The 20927-nt window shown below is 57.0% G+C and overlaps 1 protein-coding gene across 2 annotated transcripts in view; it reads left to right on the top strand.

The window, feature by feature from the left end:
* PRDM15 (PR/SET domain 15) overlaps positions 1-18431 on the top strand; it is a 64816-nt gene extending 46385 nt beyond the window's left edge. For both annotated transcript variants that reach the window (XM_088023776.1, XM_088023779.1), the window contains exons 16-24: positions 526-689; positions 1564-1643; positions 1983-2102; positions 8050-8181; positions 9601-9684; positions 10101-10276; positions 12546-12626; positions 13888-14097; positions 15076-18431. In XM_088023776.1, coding sequence (XP_087879902.1) covers positions 526-689; positions 1564-1643; positions 1983-2102; positions 8050-8181; positions 9601-9684; positions 10101-10276; positions 12546-12626; positions 13888-14097; positions 15076-15558 — 1530 coding nt within the window. In that variant the 3' untranslated portion in view covers positions 15559-18431. The remainder of the gene's footprint in view (positions 1-525; positions 690-1563; positions 1644-1982; positions 2103-8049; positions 8182-9600; positions 9685-10100; positions 10277-12545; positions 12627-13887; positions 14098-15075) is intronic.
* The last annotated feature ends 2496 nt before the right edge of the window (positions 18432-20927 follow it).

The raw sequence follows: 20927 nt of genomic DNA on the forward strand, positions 1-20927 counted from the left end.
CGCCCCCTGCTCCACGCCCCGCTGTCGTCCCGCAGACAGAGGCCTGGGGGCGGCTCCGCAGGGGTGGCGGGGCTGGTTCTCTTCGCCCGACCGCGGTGTCAGATGGGGGTGCTGGCCTGCACGCGGCCGAGTGGCCGACCCGGCCGGGGCACCCGTGCTGCATGTTTGCAGCGGCTGGCCGGGTGAGCGCTGCTCCCTGCATGAGGCTTCACTGCTCGGGACGAGGGAGCTTGCTTTGTGCGGGTTCCGTGTTGTGCGTGAGCGCTGGCAGCCATGCGCCCATCGGGGCCGGCGGGCAGGGGTGAGAGAGCGGAGGTCGGGGGGGTGGGCAGCGGGAGGGGCCCAGGTGCGGGCTGGTCTGGAGGGCAGGTCGGCTGGTGTCCACCTCCTGCACCCCACCCCCCACTCTGCACTTTCGAGGCGTCCCTTTCTGTCCGGCCGGGGCACCTCGGTGCGTCATGGGGCCGTCCTGCGCTGGACGGCGGGAGGCCAGGTGCCGGGCGTGAACGGTGTGCCCGTTGGCAGCTCACCTTCGGCCGGGGCAAGGAGTACCTGAAGCACATCATGGAGGTGCACAAGGAGAAGGGCTATGGCTGTAGCATCTGCAACCGGCGCTTCGCCCTGAAGGCCACCTACCATGCGCACATGGTCATCCACCGCGAGAACCTGCCAGATCCCAATGTGCAGAAGTGAGGAGGTCCCCCGGGGCTGGGGGCTCCGGGGTCGGGCCTGATGCCACGGGGGGCGCGTTCCCTGTGGGGAGGCAGGCGCTCTGACGGCTGAGTCCATCTCCTCAGGGAGCCCTGCGGCCGGGTCTAGAGGGAAGCACACTCCCCTTGTTCGTGCTGTCCGTCATCGGTCCCGTCTCCCTCACCCTCCTGGCCTCACAGCACACGGGTCGGCCACATCACAGAATAACAGTGGGATTCTCGGTCTGCCTGCAGAACCACCAGAAAGCCCTTTTCCCCACCGCAGTTAGGCTCCAGGGGTGCCAGCCCCGCATCTGCTGTAGCCCGCAGTCGGTGCTGGGTTCAAGAGCAGTGAGGGGGCCGTCCCCGGTAGAGGCTGGAGGAGCGGCTCAGGCTGCCTGACACAGGGCCACTGGGTAGCCCCGACAGTGAAGTGTACTGTCTCAGTTCCGGAGGCCGGGGCCCCTAGGTCGAGGGGTCGGCGGGGCTGGTTCCTTCTGGAGGGAGCAGCTGTTCTGGGCCTCCCTTCTGGGTGGGTAGACACTGCCTTCCCCGTGTCCTCACATGGTCTTCCACCTGTGCACGTCCGTGTCCTAATTTCTCCTCCTCATAAGGACACCCGTCGTACTACCCTACCCACCCGACGACCTCGTGTCTCTCCTAACGACCTCTGTAAAGACCCTGTTTCCAAATGCGGTCAGAGCGTCAGGACTGTGGCCTGTGGACTTAGAGGGGCACAGTTCAGCCCTATTGGAAGTCAAAACTCTCGTGTGTCCACCTAGCCTCTCTCTTGCCTCCGCTTTGAGGAGGAAAGGCTTGGGGTGCACGTACCCTGTTGCGGCCAGGCCTGCCTGAGGCTCCCGTCCGCTCGCAGGTACATCCACCCGTGCGAGATCTGCGGCCGCATCTTCAACAGCATCGGGAACTTGGAGCGGCACAAGCTCATCCACACAGGTAGCACCCTGCCACGGGGACCGGGATGGGACCGGGGTGTCCCCATGCTCCCTGCAGTCTTCGGCAGTCACACGCACCTCCTCCATGCCTTTCTCTGGCTTCTCTCGTCCTTGGGCCCTTGCCACTGCTTCCGTCCCCAGCACGGCCCCCTGCCCCATGGCCCTGGGTCCTGGGGATCTTCCCACTGCCGAGAAGCCGGCAGTAAGCTCCCATGGAGGCCAAGGGCGCACCGGCTGCAGCGTGCTGTGCACCTGCCACCACGCTTCTCCATCACTGCTCTTGTGCTGGGACCGCCGACGTGGACCTGCGGGTTGACATTCTGATGCACTTGTTGTTCAGGTGTGAAGAGCCACGCCTGCGAGCAGTGTGGGAAATCCTTCGCCCGGAAGGACATGCTGAAGGAGCACATGCGCGTGCACGACAACATCCGGGAGTACCTGTGTGCCGAGTGCGGGAAAGGTACGGGGGCGCAGGGCCGGGTGGGCACACAGCGGATGCAGGAAAGGTACGGGCTTCGCGGCCCAGTGGGCACAGGGCCAGGCAGGTGCGGGAAAGGTACAGGGCCACAGAGCCAGGCGGGTGTGGGGTGGGGCGGGCACAGGCAAGGTATGGGGGTGCGCGGCCCGTTGGGCACGGGGCTGGGTGGGCACGGGCCGGGGAGGCGCGGGCTATCACCTGCAGGCACAAAGCCGGACGGGCGCAGGGCTGGGTGGGCACAGGAAAGGTATGGGGGCACAGGGTTGCACGGGCGTGGGGCGGGCGCGGGAAATGTATGGGGGCACAGGGCTGGGTGGGCGTGGTGCGGGCGCTGGAAAGGTATGGGGGCAGAGGGTTGTGCAGGCGTGGTGTGGGCGCGGGAAAGCTATGGGGGCACAGGGCTGGGTGGGCGTGGGGCAGGCGCGGGAAAGGTATGGGGGCACGTGGCCCATTGGGCACGGGGCTGGGCAGGCATGGGGCCGTGCGAATGCGGGAAAGGTACGGGGGCGCCGGGCCAGACGGGCATGGTCTGTCACCTGTGGGCACAGCGGACACATGGGAGCTGGGGAGCGCCTGCCAGGCCGCTGGGGGGAGCCCAGACTTGACTCACTTGTGTCACAGAGAAACAAGATGCAAGGGCAGCATTTAAATGAGAAGTTAGGGAGAAAATAGGGTGGTCTGCAAGGCAGAGGACATGATGAGTTCAACCCAGCCAAGGGTTGTCTGCAGCACCAAATAATTCTAAGAACTGCTGTGTGTTCTGCGCACATAATGCAGAATCCCCGGCTCTTACTGCCTGCTGACTGGAACCAGGTACACATTAAACAGCGATTTATTGCGACCAGGGATGACTGTGGCCTTCATGGTAATCGGGTGAAATTAGTTGAATAATAATAAACTTCTTAACAAAATATCTCACATCCGTAAGTAAAATGAGGAAAAAAAATCATCTCAGTGGTAAATTTTTAACCCATTTCTGTTTAAACAAAACGAAACTGTGTAGAAGAGGGGGAGCACAGAGCTTCTCAGGCTGTCACCAGCACCGTCTATGGCGAGGGCAGCAGGACTGTCCCCGTGCAGACACGGGGCACATCAGGGCTGTCAGCTTTGCGGTTAGATCTTTTTAAAAATTGTCTATTTTTGTCAAGTCTTTCTTTTTCCTTTACTTGGTTTTTTAAATTAAACAAAAAAAGAGTGAAGAGAACACCAGTGTCTCATCGTGCCACTCATTGGATAACCCGTTAGCACGTGTAAAATAAGATGACATGTAAAAGCCTGGAAGAGTGACCCACAGGGAAAGCAAAACATGACCCTTTCCCCTCCCCCGCCCTCAACCCTCGTCTGTCTCCCCAGAGGTGACAGTTTCTTGTCCGTCCCCCAGAGTCTCTTTGTGCAAGGACAATGTGCAGACTTCTTCACTGGAAAAGTAATGCAGGCGCCTAACCAAAAACAAATCTTTTTTTCTCGCGGTAACGCAAGGTGGCACGCAAGGTAAAGTTGTCGTTTCCGCCTCAGACCTGTTACACTCTTCAAAAGAACCACTAGTCACCATTCTGTAGGAACATTCTAGAGGTTTCTGTGCTTGTCTTAGTGATGCCCTGGCTCTCCCAGCCCCTTCCCCACTTGTAGGAGGGAATGGTGTTGAGCAGCACAGAGATGGAGAGGGTCAGAGGTAGACCTGGTAGGGATGACCCCCCCCAGGGGCGTCAGACAGAAGCCATACCTGGGTTCCCTGGCAGGGCAGGGGCAGCTGCCCAGGGTGGGCACTGAAGTCAGAACCACGTCTTACAATGTTGTGTACCTGGTCATATTAGAAGTGTGTTTAATATTTAGCTTCGTGATTTTTTCCATGAATTCTGAATTGTTTCATAAATGCTGGTGTTAGTACTTGGGCTAACACGTTATTTCATACACACTAAATTATTGGTGTAGTCATTTTGCTTTCAGATTATAGTCATTACCACGTACAAGCAAATGCTTGTGTTTATCTGGGTTTTTTTTTTTCCCCCCGCACTTTGCTTTTTATTTACTTGGAAATTCATCGTAGAGAGTTTGCACGTCAGAATAGGTAAAATTGCCTTAATTTAGCTCTCAAAACCGTGATAGGGTTCTATCTTGCAGATTCTTGTAACCAGACCCTTTTACTTCTATAACGAGGGGTTTTTTTGCGTGTGGTCTTTTCATTACAAGCAATGTTGCAGGAAACCCTCTCGCGTACTGTTACTTCACATTTTTTCCTAGACGTCCTAGGCCTGACTGGGATTTACTCAGGGGCGAAACTGCTCGGAGTGACGTGAGTCCCAGCCCGAGCAGCAGTTTCAGTGAGGAACAGGATGGGGCAGGATACCCAGGAAAATACCTTGTTCGGAATCAGTCGGCCTGCCGTGAAGTACCTGGGACAGGCCCTGGGGAGGCAGTGTGTGGCCTGCATGAGGAAAGCCTCTGTGCATTTAAAGATGTAAAGAGGGCCGGCCCCAGTCCAGGCTTGGGAATTCTACCCATTAAAAAAACTAGCTGCTGGTCCAGAGTAAGTTGTAAATGTGATGCAGAGTGAATCCAAGTCCCAACAGAGAGAGGCTTAAAATTTCCACCGTGTGGCAGTCATATGTATTTTACAGCTGTTCACAGATCTTTCTTTAAAATGGAAAGAGAAGCATAGTTTGTCACCAACACAGGCTGCGATGGGGGGGGCCCAGAATGGGGAGGTGAACTTTGTTGCGTCTTTCCTTCTGTGTATTCTCTTTTTATGACCATGCATCATTTTGTGACATAGAATCCATTTTTTAGATGCCTGTGGGAGAGAGGTGCGGGTGTGGAACAAGACAACAGGGACTGGTTCCCTTCCATGCATCTCCTCCGCCATGGTCCCACCGGGGCCAGAGCCAAGATGCCACTGTGCCCGGCACAGCCTGGGGGCCGCCGGTGCTGGTGAAGGGAAGAAGGCAGGCCGACTCGTGGACTTCGGGTGGGAGTGCGCATTGGTACAGTTGGGGTGGGCTGTTGGCGCTGTTAGCTGCAGTTAGAAATGCAGCTTATTTCTGGTACAAAGATCTGTTTGCAGCTTAAACATAACGTAGCCCTGTTTGTGACAGAGAACAGCGTGAAACACTGAGGACTCTTTCCGTTGGCCTCAGGGCCCTTGCACTGGCTCTTCCCTCCACCAGGAATGCTGTTTTCCCAAGTAGCTCTCGGCCCCTCCCACACTCCTTCTGGATGCGTCCTCTGAGGGGACCCCCGTCCACCCCACAGGATGAGCCAGCTTCTGGGCCACTTCCAGTCCTTCCATTCCTGTCCCTGCTTTATGCTGCTTTCTCCATCCCTTGCCACGTGGCGCTTGGCCTTTGTTTGGCCCCCTCCCTGTGTAGCTTGGTGCACAGCCCAGCCTCTGGCACCGGGAGCAGACGGGTCCCGTGGCAGGCACTGGCGTGGCGGGTGTCTGTTAATGGACAGACACCAGCTGGGACTGGCACTTCGTGCTGAGAGCAGCCTGGTGGTAGGTTTGTACCAGCCGGGCCAGAGGTTGAGGCGAGTATCAAATGGCAGCACAGACAGAGGGGACTGCACTGGGGAGGGGCCATTCTGCGTGACCGAACACGCTCAGCAGTGTCCCAGCGTGCCCATATGACCTGGCAGGGCTGCTGAGCGCTATCCTCGGGGCTAACCTCTGGTCACTGGCAGGTTTTTCACTGAGTGTGGGGGAATTTTTTGATCAAAAAGTTAAAAATAATTTTTTAAGGGGAAAACACTCTTCTGAAGTCAGCGCTGGGCCCACCCATGCCTTTCCATCCTGTAGTCTTGGAAGCCTTTTCTGGTGGATGGTCACTTCAGAGACTTCTCCTTCTGCTGGCTCAGGCAGGGCTGTTCTCATGGCTTCTCACAGCATAGCCAGGCCCAGGATATCATGCAGCCCTGGGGTTCATGCAGGCCTAGTTCAGCCAGGCCTGGGGTTCATCATGCAGCCCTGGGGTTCATGGAGGCCTAGTTCAGCCAGGCCTGGGGTTCATGCAGGCCCAGTTCAGCCAGGTCTGGGTTCCTGCAGGCTTGGGGTTGAGCCAGGCCCGGGTTCATGCAGGCCTGGGGATCAAGTAGGCCTGTTTCAACCAGGCCCAGGGTTCCTACAGGCCCGGTTCAGCCAGGCCTGGGGTTCATGCAGGCTCAGGCTTCCTACAGGCCTAGTTCAGCCAGACCTGGGGTTCATGCAGGCTCAGGGCTCCTGCAGGCCTGAGTTCGGCCAGGTCTGGGTTTAGTAGGGGCCAGAGCTGGCTGAGACCCTCTTCCACATTCACCAGGATGAGGAGTTTTCCAGGTAACCTGGTGGGGACTCTGTTCAGCACTACAGTTCTTTGGCTGTTGTTACCGAGGGCAGTACTAGCCGTGGTCTGTGTCTGCCCCACTCTGGAGCCCCTCCAGGAGGTCACTTTCTGTGTGGTTCTGAGTTAGCTGTCCACTGTCTCTTGGCTGGTTCAGTTTGTGGCCTGCAGGATGGGACGCATTCTGCTTTGTGTGTGTGAGCCACTGCCCACTTGCTCTGCAGTGCCCCTTGCCCACCCTGCAACCCCGTTAGCCCTTCCCACACAGCATTGCCCACCTAGTGGACATCCTGTACCGCTACCCCTCCCCCGCTGACCCCTGCCCCGTACCAGGACCCCCCACTGCTGACCGCTGCCCCGTATGGGGACCCCCGCCGCTGACTCACACTCTGTACAGGGACCCCTCCCTCCTGCTCCGCTGACCCCTGCCCTGTACTGGGACCCCCACCGCTGACTCACACTCTGTACTGGGACCCCCCCCCCACCGCTGACCCCCGCCCTGTACCGGGACCCCTTTCACTGACCCCCGCCCTGTACCAGGGTCGTCCCTTCTCCACTGGCCCAAGTTAGTGAGGTTGTAGTTTATCTCACGTCCTTTAGCAAAGGTACGTTTCCTTAAAGGCGGATTGGAGGTCCACGCCTGCGCCACGCAGCACCCAGCATCCGGAGGACTTACTCCTCATCTCAGTGTGCACGCCGTCTGGAGCCCCAGCAGCTCAGGCAGGCTGGCCCCCTCTCAGCAGATGACTCGGCTGTGTCACAGTGGTCACATCTGCCCCTCGATCCGAGCACTGACCCTCAGGTCTGGGCAGGCCCCTGACAAGGTGAGCTGTCTAGACATGGACAGTAAACCCCTAAGGGCCTCTGAGGGCATAAGTGCCCATCTTGCCACTGGTGGAGGGGGCTCTCTAGGAGATTCACCCCCACGCCCTGACCCCCGTTCTCTTGTTCTGCACCCACCAAGACCTGTGCCTGCCCGAGCGTCCAGGTCACGGCCCCTGTGGGGGGTTGAGGCACCGGTTGGGGGGCATGTGGGTACTGTGGGGGAGTGTCCTGGCCCAGGGTGGGGGATCAGGCACTGTTGCAGGTCTGGGTCGTGGGCACTTTGGGGGTATTAAGGTGTAGGCACTGTGAGGGGTCCTAGGTGCAGGCACTGTGGAGGGTCCAGAATGCAGGCACTGTGAGGGGTCCTGGATGCAGGTACTGTGGTGGGTTTCCTTGGGTACAGGCACCATGGGGGTCCTGGATGCAGGTATTGTGGGCGTATTGGGGTGCAGGCACTGTGGAGGGTCCTGGATGCAGGCACTTTGAAGGGTCCTGGGTGCAGGTGCCATTGGGGTATTGGGGTGCAGGCACTTAAGAGGGTCCTGGATGCAGGACCTATTGGGGTACGGGTACCGTGGAGTATTGGGGTACAGACACCATGGAGGTGTGTGGGGTGCTGGCACTGTGGGGTATTGGGGTGTGGGCACTCTGGGGGTGTGCGGGGCACGGGCACCGCGGGGGTGTGCGGGGCGGGGGCACCGCGGGGGTGTGCGAGGCGAAGGCACCGCGGGGGTGTGCGGGGTGTGGCACATGTGGCACAGGGTGGCGGGCTGGCTCACGTGTGTCGTCGGCAGGCATGAAGACCAAGCACGCGCTGCGTCACCACATGAAGCTACACAAGGGCATCAAAGAGTACGAGTGCAAGGAGTGCCACCGCAAGTTCGCGCAGAAGGTCAACATGCTCAAGCACTACAAGCGGCACACGGGTGAGTCCGTGGCACAGGAAGCCGGGAAATAGGAGGGGAGAGAGAGCTGCCTGTGGCTTCCCGCTTCCTGTCGCTTGGTTCTCGGGAGCCGCCTCTGTCAGAGACTGTCCCCTCCCTGCGAGCACCCATCCCCGTGTCGCCGCCCACGCACGCAGGAGCCCAGGTCCCCTCTCGGCTTGCCACTGAGGCGTTTGCTGAGCTCCCCCAGGTCTGCGGGGTCCGTGCCTTGCACCCAGCCATGTGCCCGAGTGTGTGCCCACGAACTGATCACCGAGGGGCCAGCTGTCCATCACGGCTTTGTCTGGGGTGGGAGACGCTGGAACGTCTTACGTGTCTGTGTGTCCATGAAAAACAACAGTGCACCCGCTAAAAGTGGTGATGTGTATTAATTTACATAGAGGTTTGTGATGCAGCAGGGCAAAAACAGCCTCTATAGCAACAACTATGAGCTCTTTTCGCATAAAAGACGTGCGTGTGGATAAACGTGTGAGAGCGAGAACCAGGGGACGCGGGAACTGAGGGAAGGTTACCCCCGCTGACCGGCTCTGTCTGTGTGGAACTTCTTTCCCGTGGTTCCCTGTGTCCCCTCCCATAACTGGGTTTTGAGAGCCGCACCATCTGGTCCAGCTTCCCTGCGCACCCACCTCCCTCACTGTCCCCCCCCCCCACGCCCTCCGCGTGCCGGCGCCCCGTCACTGGGCAACCACGGGTGTCCTCTTCCTGGGGAAGCTCTTCCGAGACTCAGGCCGCCTTTTCTGGGAAGCATCCTCACTCCCGGGGCCTGGGTCCTGAGCCACCTCCCGTCCCACTCTGCACTCCACAGCCACACAGGCCGCGGGGGGTGTGGTCACCTCTGTCCCTGCCTGTCCCTCCGCAAGCCACGGTGAGCCCAGGGCCCCGTGCACATGGGGCTCCACACACGCTCCCAGGACCGAGCGCCGTGGGCCTCCAAAGTCACTGTCCTCGTTTCCATTTCTGGGGAAACCCTTGTTTACGAGGCATGCTGAGGATCCTCTTCTTGTCTGTAAGGGGGTGGTGGGGGTCCCACCTGCTGGCTCCATGCGTGCTTGCCAGGCCGTAGGCGAGTGGGATGACCCGCCCCCTCAGACCCGAGAGACAGGTGAGCTCTCGGGTCTGGGGCGAAACCAGTAGAGCCCTGGGCAGCTGCAGAAATGCAGGTGCCGAGCAACACTGAGCACATCGGTTCTGCCCGTGCGGAGTGGACGGAGGGCCCGGGGCCCGTGGCCTCGCCAGTCCCACCGAGGGAGGCGCTCGCCAAGCCGCCCGATGCTCCGGTTGAGTGTGGGAGCCAACGCTTGCTCTCTGGGGTCCCCTGGCCAGTCCCTTCCCCGTGGCCTCTGCACACACGGAGACCCTCGGCCGGGGGAGCCCCTGAGGTTAGCGCACCCTCTCCTGCAGGGATTAAAGATTTCATGTGTGAGCTGTGCGGGAAGACCTTCAGCGAGAGGAACACGATGGAGACCCACAAGCTCATCCACACAGGTAAGTGGGGCGGCGGGCGAGGCGCTTGGCCCCTCTCCGCAGTTCCTGGCGCGGCACCATGCGTGTGCAGGGGTGGGACAGCTGTCCATCTGCTCCACAGTGCAGGCTTTTTCAGGGCATTTGGTCTGTCCTGCCTCCACGGGTGGCCCCTTGCCCCTTAAAAATCAGCCCACCAGGACTTTCAAACGTCCACTCCCGAATTTCCAAATGCTGGAGCAGCGTCAGGCTCTGTGAGGGAAAAGGCCGCCATCCTGCTCATCTTGGCCTGTGCCGCTTGCCCCCAGCCCCGCCTGACCGGGCAGACGACCCTCGCAGTGCGGCCCGAGGGTGAAGCTCGCGCTCGCCTGTCCTGGGGGCCATGGGGTGGCCCTGCTCGTGACCGGTGCTTGTCTCTTCCTCCCCGTGTGTGCGGGAAGTGGGCAAGCAGTGGACGTGCTCCGTGTGCGACAAGAAGTACGTCACCGAGTACATGCTGCAGAAGCACGTGCAGCTCACCCATGACAAGGTGGAAGCGCAGAGCTGTCAGCTGTGCGGGACCAAGGTGTCCACCAGGGCCTCCATGAGCAGACACATACGGCGCAAGCACCCGGAGGTGAGCCTGAGACGGGCACACACGTCCCCTCCCTGCCCCGCGCCCCGCCGCTCAGAGACCCTACCGCACTGGCTCGTGGACGCCCCTCTGCAGAGCCAGGATTCCTAGAGGCAGGGCCCGGGCCATACCTTCCCCTGCCCCTGGGAGGCGCCGAGCAAATGACTAAATGAGTGAATGAATGAATGAATGAGTGGAGAGCCTCAAACATATTTTTTTGGAATTTTGGAATTACAGCAAAACAGAAGCACAACCCTGGTCCCCTCCCTCCGTCCTTCCCATTGGGGTGGCTTACCCGGGGCACAGAACGGGGGCCTCCCAGTGCCGTGGGGGCCGAGGCTGGTCTGAGCCCCAGGGGGAGCAGTTGCCCAGAGGCAGGCCGACCCTACCCGCCTGGGCGTGTGTTCCAGAGGAAGGTCCAGGGCGTTAAATAATTCACGTACTTTAAAGAGAGACAAAGTGAAAAACACAAGTAGAAAAACACGTGGGTCCGTAGCTGTCAGATCGCTTTGGGGGCAGAAATCACGGACGAAAGCATCCATCGGTCTGCCTGGCAGAGCAGTACCCCAGTCGGGACGCTGTAGGCCCGGTGGGTGAGCAGAGGAAGCCTGGACGCAGGTGTTCGGCCTTCCTATCGGCAGCTGATCTAAGCTGCCGGGAGAAAGGGTGACAGCTGTTTGAGGGGGAGACTCGAGGAACAGAGCTTGCACAAACGTGCAGAGGAAACATACAAGGTTAAAACCCAAAAAAAGCCTTCAACCTCTCTGAGGCCCGGAAACGCGAGTGCCAACCGAGGATGCCATCCTTCGTCTATTGAATCGGCCGGAGACTGTTAGATCGGACTGACAGTGCTGGCTGGCTGGGGGCTGTGCCCTGGTCACTGACGTCCTCCTGGGGGCAGCACGGCCGTGTTGGACCCCTCCCTGCAGCAGGAGCAGTGTGGCTACGGTGTAGCAGTGTGCTTGGGGTTCGAGATACACGTGTGAGTGGCCGTGGTAGCGTGTCCTACACGCTGTACGTGCGTATGCGATCCTCCGTGCTATGGAGTAAGTGGTCGCGCAGGGGAACAGAAGACAGCGTCGTGCAGTGTCCGGTGTTGAAATTACCAGCACCGAGCCTCCAGCCAAGCCTCCCACTCTGTCGGCCAGCTGCGACAACCGGGTCTCAGGGCCCAGGGCAGGCGCTGCAGGCCCCCACGTGGTGAGTCTGCAGTTTGTGCGAGTTCTCTGTTGCTGTTTGAGTTTCGGTAGTTACCGGTATTCACAATGAGCGTGTAAGCCGGTCCCTGCAGCCCGGACGCGTGATACACATGGCTGGGTGCAGACAGGGGCCTCAGCCAGCACGGAGGTGCTCAGTGAGCACGTCTGTCCGGCGAGTCCTTTCAGCAGGGTCGGAGAGCATTCCCTAACGGGTTGATCACTCTGCAAGGTTAGCTTCCTGTGCCTGCTTCTCAAGTGGGGGCGGCATTCACCACGAGCCCCCTGAGCACGCCCACACCGGGCAGAACAAGCCTGCTGGGAGGGGAGGGCTCGCGGACGAAGGGCAGAGGACACGCGGCCGTGGCTCTTCTCCACTCTTGTTTCTCCAGGCTCCGGCCTCTTTTGCTGGGGCCGTTCCTTCGGATCCTTTCACCCTCGTGTCATTCTGTGTTGTTCAGACACACACATGTGAAGCCGCCACTGGTGGTGAGCCCTGGGGCGCCAGGCGTACAGGATGCGTCTTGCCCTCCCGGACTTGACAGTCTAGGGTGGGAGACGGGGGAGAAGGAGGTAGATGAGAGCTGAGAGTAGTTACAAGGAACACATCACATGTCACGGAGGTGACCCCGGGCAGCTGAGAAGGTGGCGGTGGGGGACGGGGAGGGATCCCCGGGCGGGCTGCGCTGCGGGTGCTCACGAGGCCTGGCTGTGTGAGTGTGCGTGTGGCAGGGATAGAGGTGCTGGTGCTGGTTGTATTTGTGGTGGTGACGGTAGTGGCATTGATGATCATGGCTGTGCGGCTAGGGTCGTCGATGCTTGTCACGGTGACGATGCAGGTGGTGCTGGTGGTTATGGTTGTCGTGGTGATGATGGAGGTGGAAATGAGGTGCTGGTGACAGTGGGTGAGATCACATCAGTGGCACCCGGCCACTTTCACCCCGCGTCCTTTGTGAGCATCACAGCGTAGGTCCTGAGCTGAACCGGGTCGGGAACCCTCTCAGGGCACCATGAGAAATAACAAGAGTCGGTTGCCGGCGCGGCATCCTGGGCTCATCACCTGTACTCACCCATAGGTCCTGGCCGTGAGGATTGATGACCTGGACCACCTCCCAGAGACCACCACCATCGACGCCTCCTCCATTGGCATCGTCCAGGTATGCACCGAGCAGGCCCATGGCCTGGGGCAGGGAGGCTCGAACAGGTGTTGTACGGAGCTGGAAGCAGAATTCCCTCTTGTTCAGGGACCTCAGGCTTTCCTATTAAGGCCTTCAACTGACTGGATGAGACCCACCCACGATATGGAGGGTGATCTGCTTTGCTCAGAGTCCACTGATACAGTGTTAATCTCATCTAAAAAAATACCTTCACAGCATCTTTGCTGGACAGCCAAGCATGTGGGCACCCTAGCCCAGCCATGTTAACACGTAAAATTAAGTATCACAGGTGGTTTCCATAAAAGCTCAGCGTAACTAGATTGTTTTAACTAAAATAACTTTATTAGATGAACTTAGTTTTTAAAAAACTTTTAAACCAATGCCTTCATAAAAATGGTGGTTTATTGTAAAGGGACTATGTCATGCTCTCGATTACTGTAAAATCACAGTCACACCTCTGTATTTGGAACGGTGCTTTGAGCACTGTGCTCAGGTGCTGGGTTGTAGTGAGTGAGCACGAGAAGGCCTGTCCCCTCCTCTCTCCAGTGCCCCAGACGCCCACGGCCCACCTCCTGCCCCTACGAGGGCAGTCCCATGATGGCCTCGCCCTGGCAGGCTTCCTCGGGGTCTGTCTGCTGCTGGGTGCGATCTCACCCTGTGGGATCGCACAAGAGGCCCAGAGGCGTGGTTGGTGACCAGGATGGCCTCTGACACCCAGCCCAGGCGTGGCATCGGCCTGGTTCTGGAAATGTGGTCACACTGCAGCGTGACCAGTATACCCTGGACAGTCAGAGAAGTGTGCAGGGCACCTGTCTGGGGTTGCGATTTGGCCGGGCACGGTAGTCGTCCCCAAAGGAGATGATGTAATGTTCTTGTAGTCAAACCCGTTCTGATCCAAGGCCTTTTCTCTCGTAAAGTTGCTTCAGCCTGGGGACAAAAGCACAGGCATGAATGGATTTTCAGCCTCAGGCTGAGCTCACGAGAGCTGAAATGGGCATCAAAACTGTATCTTTAGAGATGCTCACATTCCAGCACAAAATGTGGCTTTTAAAAATACGACTTATAGGTAATTTCCTTCACTTTTTGAAAGAAAGTGAATCCAACAGGAACATGCCCCATCTCTGGAAGCACATGTGAGCAGACGTGCCGTGGTCACTCTGATTCCTTGGGACCGTGTCCAGGGACTGTGCTGGGACCTCTGTGGCCACAGTGGGGACACAGCCCAGTGACCCGGATGTTGCCAAAACTTGTGTTCCTGCAGCCTGAACTGAGTCTGAAGCAGGAAGATCTGGCCGAGGGGAAGCACATGAAGGCTGCCAGGAGGGCCCATAAGAGGAAGCAGAAGCCGGAGGTGGAGGCAGCGGAAGCCCCGGGGCCGGAGGAGGCCACCTTCAGCGAATACTCGGAGAAGGAGCCCGTGCTGTCAGGCGTGGGGGACGAAACTGACTCCGCGGTGCAGAGCATCCAGCAGGTGGTTCCCTTCTTGCGGGGCCGGGGCATCCGTGGGAGCAGCTGTGGGGGTGGGGGGACCCCACCTGTACCCCTGTGGACATGCTGAGGCTGGCCGGGGCCCCGCGGTGGCAGGCACTACACGGGGCACTTCTCCCATAGGCCAGAGTCAGCGACGCACTTCCCAGCTCAGACCTAGAGGTCACACTTGTCACTGTGAATCGCGGCTTGACCGTGGCGCCTGTGCAGGACAGCCGCCCCCGCCCGCATGGGAACCGGGTGGTTTCTGGGGTTATAAGTGGCCCACGTGTGTCCCCTTAGTGTGGGAGTGGGGCCCGCTGCATCCGCCCCCGGCGAGGTCACACACGAGGTCCCGGGAGTCGGCAGAAGCAGAGATGCACGTGGGCAGCCCGCCTGCTGCTTTTAACGGAAGCCTCCGATTCGCTCTCTTTGGTTTTGAGGCTCACGATTCTCTCACCGACGTGTGTCTCATACTTGGTTTTGGGCGCTAATCGTAACCGTAGACATTCTTGCATTTATTTGGCCGTTGTTTCCTCTCCGTGGAGAAGGTGCTGCTTCTCCTGGATTTTCTCACTCCTGGTGCCGCGGATGTGGGGGTTGCTCTTTGTAGTTTGATCGTTGGGGTTTTCGTTCGCCAGCGACAAGGTGCGGGAGAGGAGCGACCAGAAAACGCAGAGCGCACCTTCTTCTGTCTTTCTTATTGTTAACTTTCCTCTGTTTTTTTTCCTGGCCCGTGAGATATTTTGTTTTTCGGTTCAGCGAGTGGCTCTGTGGTCCCGTTTGTATCTTACTGCTCTTCTTCACTAGAATTATTTTTCTGGGACAAAACTAACTTGGTTTAATCCTTCACCGAAAGACGTTTTCCTCTCTTCCTTCGGGCAAGGCAGGGGGCCAGGCGTGGGGTTCCTGCAGCGGAAGGCTCTGCGGTTGGCTGTTCTGCAGACTATTAATGGTCCTGCATTGTGTGTGACCCTTGCAGGTGGTAGTGACCCTGGGTGACCCAAATGTGACCACTCCATCGAGCTCAGTGGGCCTGACCAACATCACCGTGACCCCTATCACCACCGCCGCTGGGACTCAGTTTACCAATCTCCAGCCGGTGGCTGTTGGGCACCTAACCACCCCGGAGCGCCAGCTGCAGCTGGACAACTCCATCCTGACCGTGACCTTTGACACCGTCAGCGGCTCCGCCATGTTGCACAACCGCCAGAACGACATCCAGATCCACCCCCAGCCCGAAGCCTCAAACCCGCAGTCCGTGGCCCACTTCATCAATCTGACCACGCTGGTCAACTCTATCACACCCCTGGGGAACCAGCTCGGCGACCAGCACCCACTCACATGGCGTGCGGTGCCGCAGACGGACGTCCTGCCACCCCCCCCGCCGCAGGCGCCCCCCCCGCCGCAGGTGCCCCCGCCGCAGGTGCAGGCCGAGCCCCAGCAGCAGATGTACAGCTACTGAGTCACGCGACACAGAACTCAGACGGAGACCGACGCACGGGTGTTCTTTTTTATTTTTGAGATTCGTTTGCTGGATACCAAACCGAGAAAAAAAAAATCATTATGGCAATGTGAGGTTGACTTAGCTTTGCAGAACTCTGTCCAGATCCCCTGCCCGGCATCACAGTCTGTCGGTGTGCCTCGAGTGACCCCCGGCAGGTGGCCGCATGTGCCAGCCACGCAGCCCGTGCCCAGCAGAACTCACTCTGGGGGACACGGGCTCTGGGGAAGTGGGGCAAGCAGGAACGGGCGAGTGATATGTCATGTCAGGAGGAACACAGTGGCTCGCCTGCCTCCTTCAGGGTGTAGTTACTGCAAGGGGGGATGCAGTGAGGATCCCCATGGGGCAGTGCACCGCGAGGAAACTCTGATTTCTCGCTTCTGGGTGTTTTTGGTGAATGAGCAGTTAGACGTTAAAGTGATGTTTATTTTCTTTGAAATTTGAGTTGAGTCAAATTTGTTATACAACTTTGGGCCGAAGATGTGTGAGTGTGGCTGCGGACGACCCTCTGGGCGCATTCGTTCCGGGCGAGGGGTCTCTGAGGTCGCTGACTCGGGCCTCAGAGGCGTCTTTGTAACATAACATGGATCGATTTTTTGTATTTTTTTTTTTTTTTTTTTTTACTTTATTTCAAGCCTGTGTTATGTATTCAAGACTGTGGTGGCCATGTTGTTTTTGATTTTTAACATGCTGAAGTCGTTTGCACTGTAGGAATGTTGGTCCGCGTGCAGCTCTGCGCGGCTTCTTGAGCGCAAGGGACACAGCACCGTGTGTGACAAGTCCCTTCCGGCGGCTCCTGCAGAGCTGCTCGGGATCCTCTGCCAGCCAAATATATTTATTACGGCTGAGGCTCAGCCAAACCCACCGAAGAACAGGGAAGAAATTCATGTTTTCTTTCTGTCTCAACTGAATTCCAAAGGTTGACATGTTTTAAGACCAGTGTTCTAGAAAAATGTTGAACGAGCTTGGCTCTTCACAGCAGGAAAATAGAGGTTTTTCTGAAGTACAGACGTACTGCTGTTTCCTGCCAGGCAGCAATGAAAGCAGAAAAGGTTAGTTCACGAGGAGAAGCGTGAACAGCCTTTGTGGACAAATGTGCCGAGTAACAGCCACGTCTCCGTCCCTGGGACACGCGCTTTCACGCACGTGGGCACCTGTCAGAGGCGCTGGGCCAGGCTCACGCCCTCCTGCTGCTCAGCCAGGGACACGGGCTCAGTGTTTACCCTCCTGATACCTTGTAACGCTGTCCACAATGACATCATGACATTTGCCTTATTCTGGCCTTGCTCACTCTTTGTCGGGCATCCTATATTCCTTGGGAGATCCACATGGAAGAAACAACAACAAGGAGTCAAGAAGTGGATACATAGGCCGGAGGAATCTTGTGTTGCCGGTGAGGCTAAGGATGATTTGTTCTGCAAAATGCAAGTTTCCCAGCACTTCACTTTATTCCAAGTAGCAAGATTCTGAGGCTAGGGCTAGAATTTGTTTCGTGCAATGCATGCCTTCAGAACTACGGAGATGCTCAAACATGCGGTACGTAAGAGGGTCTCCAGACACAGCTCAGTCACACTTCTGTCTCCTACCTGGTGGTTGAATTCATAGTGGGAGATTATTTGACTTTTTAATTTATGATAATTATTTTTATGTTATTTATGTATATAATTAACTGCTTTATACACAATAGTTTCATCAAATGAACTTGGGCTAGGAGTGATATATTTTCTAAAATATTGTCTTCATTCTCCAAATATAAATGGTCTGGGTACCCACGGGATCATCAAGAGCACCAAGGTTCCTAACATATTTTTTTAAAAAATCACTGACAGTTTTTTTTTTTTTGGCTCTTAAAGCATAGAAAGGGTGAATGACCAAGTAAAAGTACAAACACGATTAACCCTCTGTTAGCCTTTATCTCTTACTCCTCGTCCCCATGTAATAAAGGCCTTTTAAATCACAGTTTTATTTTTTTAAAGACATTGTTTTCGTGCCTGGAGTAAGGATGCATCAGATGTTTTTAAAGCACCTCGTGTAGGCTGTGTGGCCCTGGTGCCCGCGCACTGTTCCTTCACACACACCAGTGGAACGATCCTTCGTGTAACCATCAGTTAGAACTCTGAATAAAAATTGGATTCACTCCTGAGTTTTCTGTAGACACACTTGGTCTTAATAGGGCCACTATGGGAGGCAAAATAGGTCCCTGTCATCTTAAAACCATTGCTATGAATTTGCATACGAGGGACAGGGGAGCAAAAAAAAAAAAAAAAAAAAGTGCCACTCGGCCAAGAGAGTCCCCGACTGTAGATTGCTCTGCGCATACATCCCTGTTTACTGATGGGAAGTGTTTAAATTTTCGACCGATCCCAGATGGACAGTTATGTTCATAGGAACGGCCACCAAGCTCTGTGAGTCCATGTTAAGGTTATTCTAAGAAATCTCGGGAACTTACTCATGACCTGTGGATTTGTAAAGTTGTATAGTTCCGTGTCACTTTCACGGTGTGAATCTCGCGGAGCTGGATCCCAGGCCACAGTGGCAAGGACGGGACTGGGTCTCCGGAGCGGCGCTCGCGGGGGACACGTGACCTGTGCCGGGCGCCACCTCACCGTGCCCGACAGGAGCCCGCCTTGGAGAATTCCGGGTGTGGGGGGCAGAGTCACGGACCTTACGCATTCTTTCCGGCCACAGCGTCCAAAGGTGTAGAGCTCGGGGCTTCTCAGCCCAAGACCTCATCGTCGGTGACGTCCCGTGGGATTTTGAAAGGCATTGAGACTGTTTTGACAAGTTGAGTGTGTTTCGTGTCCCATCAGTTTGTATAATGACAAATAAAAGGTGCAGTGACCTGTGTTTTTCACTTGCTGGCCGTCTGCCCAAACTGCCCGTCCCGTGTCGTCAACACACTGGGCGTCATTTGAGGACGGTTGTGGCTCCCCCTGCCAGTTGTGTCGTGATTGCTGCCCAGCCTGGAACCCCTACAGTCTTCGGGGCATTTGAAATGTTCCCGGACATACTGAGGTCTCAGAAGTTTCCACAGGGGGTTAAAAAAAGGCAATGAAGAGGGTGCATGTGGTCATTTTTTGCAAAGCTTAGATCAGGGGAGAATGGACAGGGAAAGTTGGAGCAGCCAGAGAGGGGAGAACCAAAAAGCAGGGCGTTTCTTCAGCCAGCGGCCCTGGAATGATCCCTTACATTATCAGACAAACATTTAATTATATGTTCCGATTTGTTAGGAGCGGTCATTGTAAAGTTATGAAACGCCCGAGGTGCCATCCGCTGTTGAGGGATTTGAGCTACGAGAGCCTGTCTTAGATCCATTAATCGTATTTTCGGGAGCTTCCGGGGGGCAGCTCTCATCTGCCCTCCGGCCCAGGAGGAGCCCCTTGCTGTGTGTGCCAGACCCTGTGGCTGTCTGTGCAGCCTTTCAGAACACTTCAAAGGAAGGAGGGGGATTGCTACTCAGACACCTGGGACTTCTCTGAAGTACGGATACCGAGAAGCGATTTGCTCCGCTAACTGCCGCATGGTGGGACCAAAACTAACAACAGCAATCTGTGAAGTCTTTCCACGCACACGGAAAACAAACCTCCCGTACGACGGGGAGACCTGAGTGCACCAACATTCAGGGGCCCTGGTTCTGGAACGATGTGGGGAACGAGCCTGTGTGATGGTGTGGCAGGTGCAGCAGGCAGAATAATCCAGCAGTGGCCTTAGGTGGCCCAGACAAAGAGCCGGCACCATGGTCCCTGGGCACAGACCACACCCGCAGGCCTGGCGCTGCACATCGTGCTGTTTTGAGCCGAGCAGCCTCCTCTTTCCCCACCAACAGGTTTGCCTGCCCACATCCGCTCCATACAGATGGATCACCTCAGGGCGAGGGGCCCCTTCGGTGGGAGATAGACCCACGCCGTGTCCTCACAGAGAGCCCAGCCCCGCACACTTCCTTGGGACGATGGAGGCTGTGCCTGCTGAGTACTGTCTGTCGCGCACGGGGTGCTCATCTCCTGCATGCCGCCGCATCACCACCTGCGGGACGGGCTGGAACTCGGCCAGAGCGCTGCCCCTTCTTTCCCCTCCTGAGTGCACGCCACGAAACGGAGCAGCCGTGTGATGAGGGAAGGGGTGGGGACTGTCTCTAGATTAGCATGGCCGCACTAGGAGCTTATCCCACCTGTGCTGTGGGGGGTGCAGAGGGGCGATGCTGGCTGCATCCTTCGCTGAAGCAAGGTGCACCAGCTCCTCTCCACCCGGACGTCTCAGCATCAAGCTTGGTGCGTCTAACCCATGGGATTTATGACCCCAAAGCTGGCCTTCTCCGTTGCGCCCATGTAAGCCAACAGCCCCGTCATCCATCTCATCACCCAGAGCCAACCCGGACGTGTCCCTGTGTCCCACATTCACGTCTGAGTACTTAGGGACCCGTCAGGTTTCACCACATCCTTGACTGTCCCCAACTTTCAGCCGACAGCCCCTCCACCCCACTCCCGTCCCCAGGAGCCTGTTCTCCAAGCCACCTCGATGGCCCTCTAAGGGTGCCCTTCTATTGTGTCATCCATGCACAAGTCCAGTGTCCTCCAGTGGATTCTGAGTGCTCTCTGGACACAACCAGGTCCTTTCTGTGGCTCGAGGCTCCCTCCAGCCACTCCCCTCCTGGGGTCTCTGCACCTGGTTAATGCCTGCTTGTCCTTCAGATCCTGGCTCAAATGTCCCTTCCTCAGAGAAGCCTTCCTGAATCCTCCAGAAGCTAGCCTTTCCCACTCTGTGAGCAAACTGTATGTTTTCGGCACAGCACTCACCAGTTGGGGATGACGTTGACTGTTCACCAAGGAGCGTATTTGTCCCAATCCATGCTTCCCTGCTATTCAGTCAGCTCCAGAAGGAAGGGACTCTGCTGTTTTCTTCATCTTGATGTCGTTTTCCCGAGTCCACCCAGCACAGTGAAGCCAGATGCAAGTCAAGGTTACTAACACTTGGAGTGAATGGCTGTCCCTTGCCAGTGTAGTCTCACATTTGGTTTGTGTGGTTTCGTAGGACTTACTGTGGACTGAGTACTGTGCCTCATTCTTCCTACGCTCTGTATCCGTCACATACGATGTTCTCTTCATATAGTCTGTCTCATGGAGTACTCAGAAAACCCTGTTTGGTCAGAATGGGCTATTTCATGATGCAGTAACAAACAAACCTAAAATCTCAGCAGCTTGAAACAGCAAATATCCTTATTGCTAAAGCTATCTGACCCCTGAGTAACTTCCTTACTCACTCAGCAAACAGCCCCCCACCACCCTGGCCCATGTGCCACTGGTTGTCCTGCCAAAGGGGGAAAAAAAAAACTC

This window comes from Eumetopias jubatus, unplaced genomic scaffold (genome assembly GCF_037043125.1).
Source record: "Eumetopias jubatus isolate StellerSeaLion01/CBP00866 unplaced genomic scaffold, mEumJub1_p1.0 scaffold_1, whole genome shotgun sequence".
Classification (NCBI taxonomy): domain Eukaryota; kingdom Metazoa; phylum Chordata; class Mammalia; order Carnivora; family Otariidae; genus Eumetopias; species Eumetopias jubatus.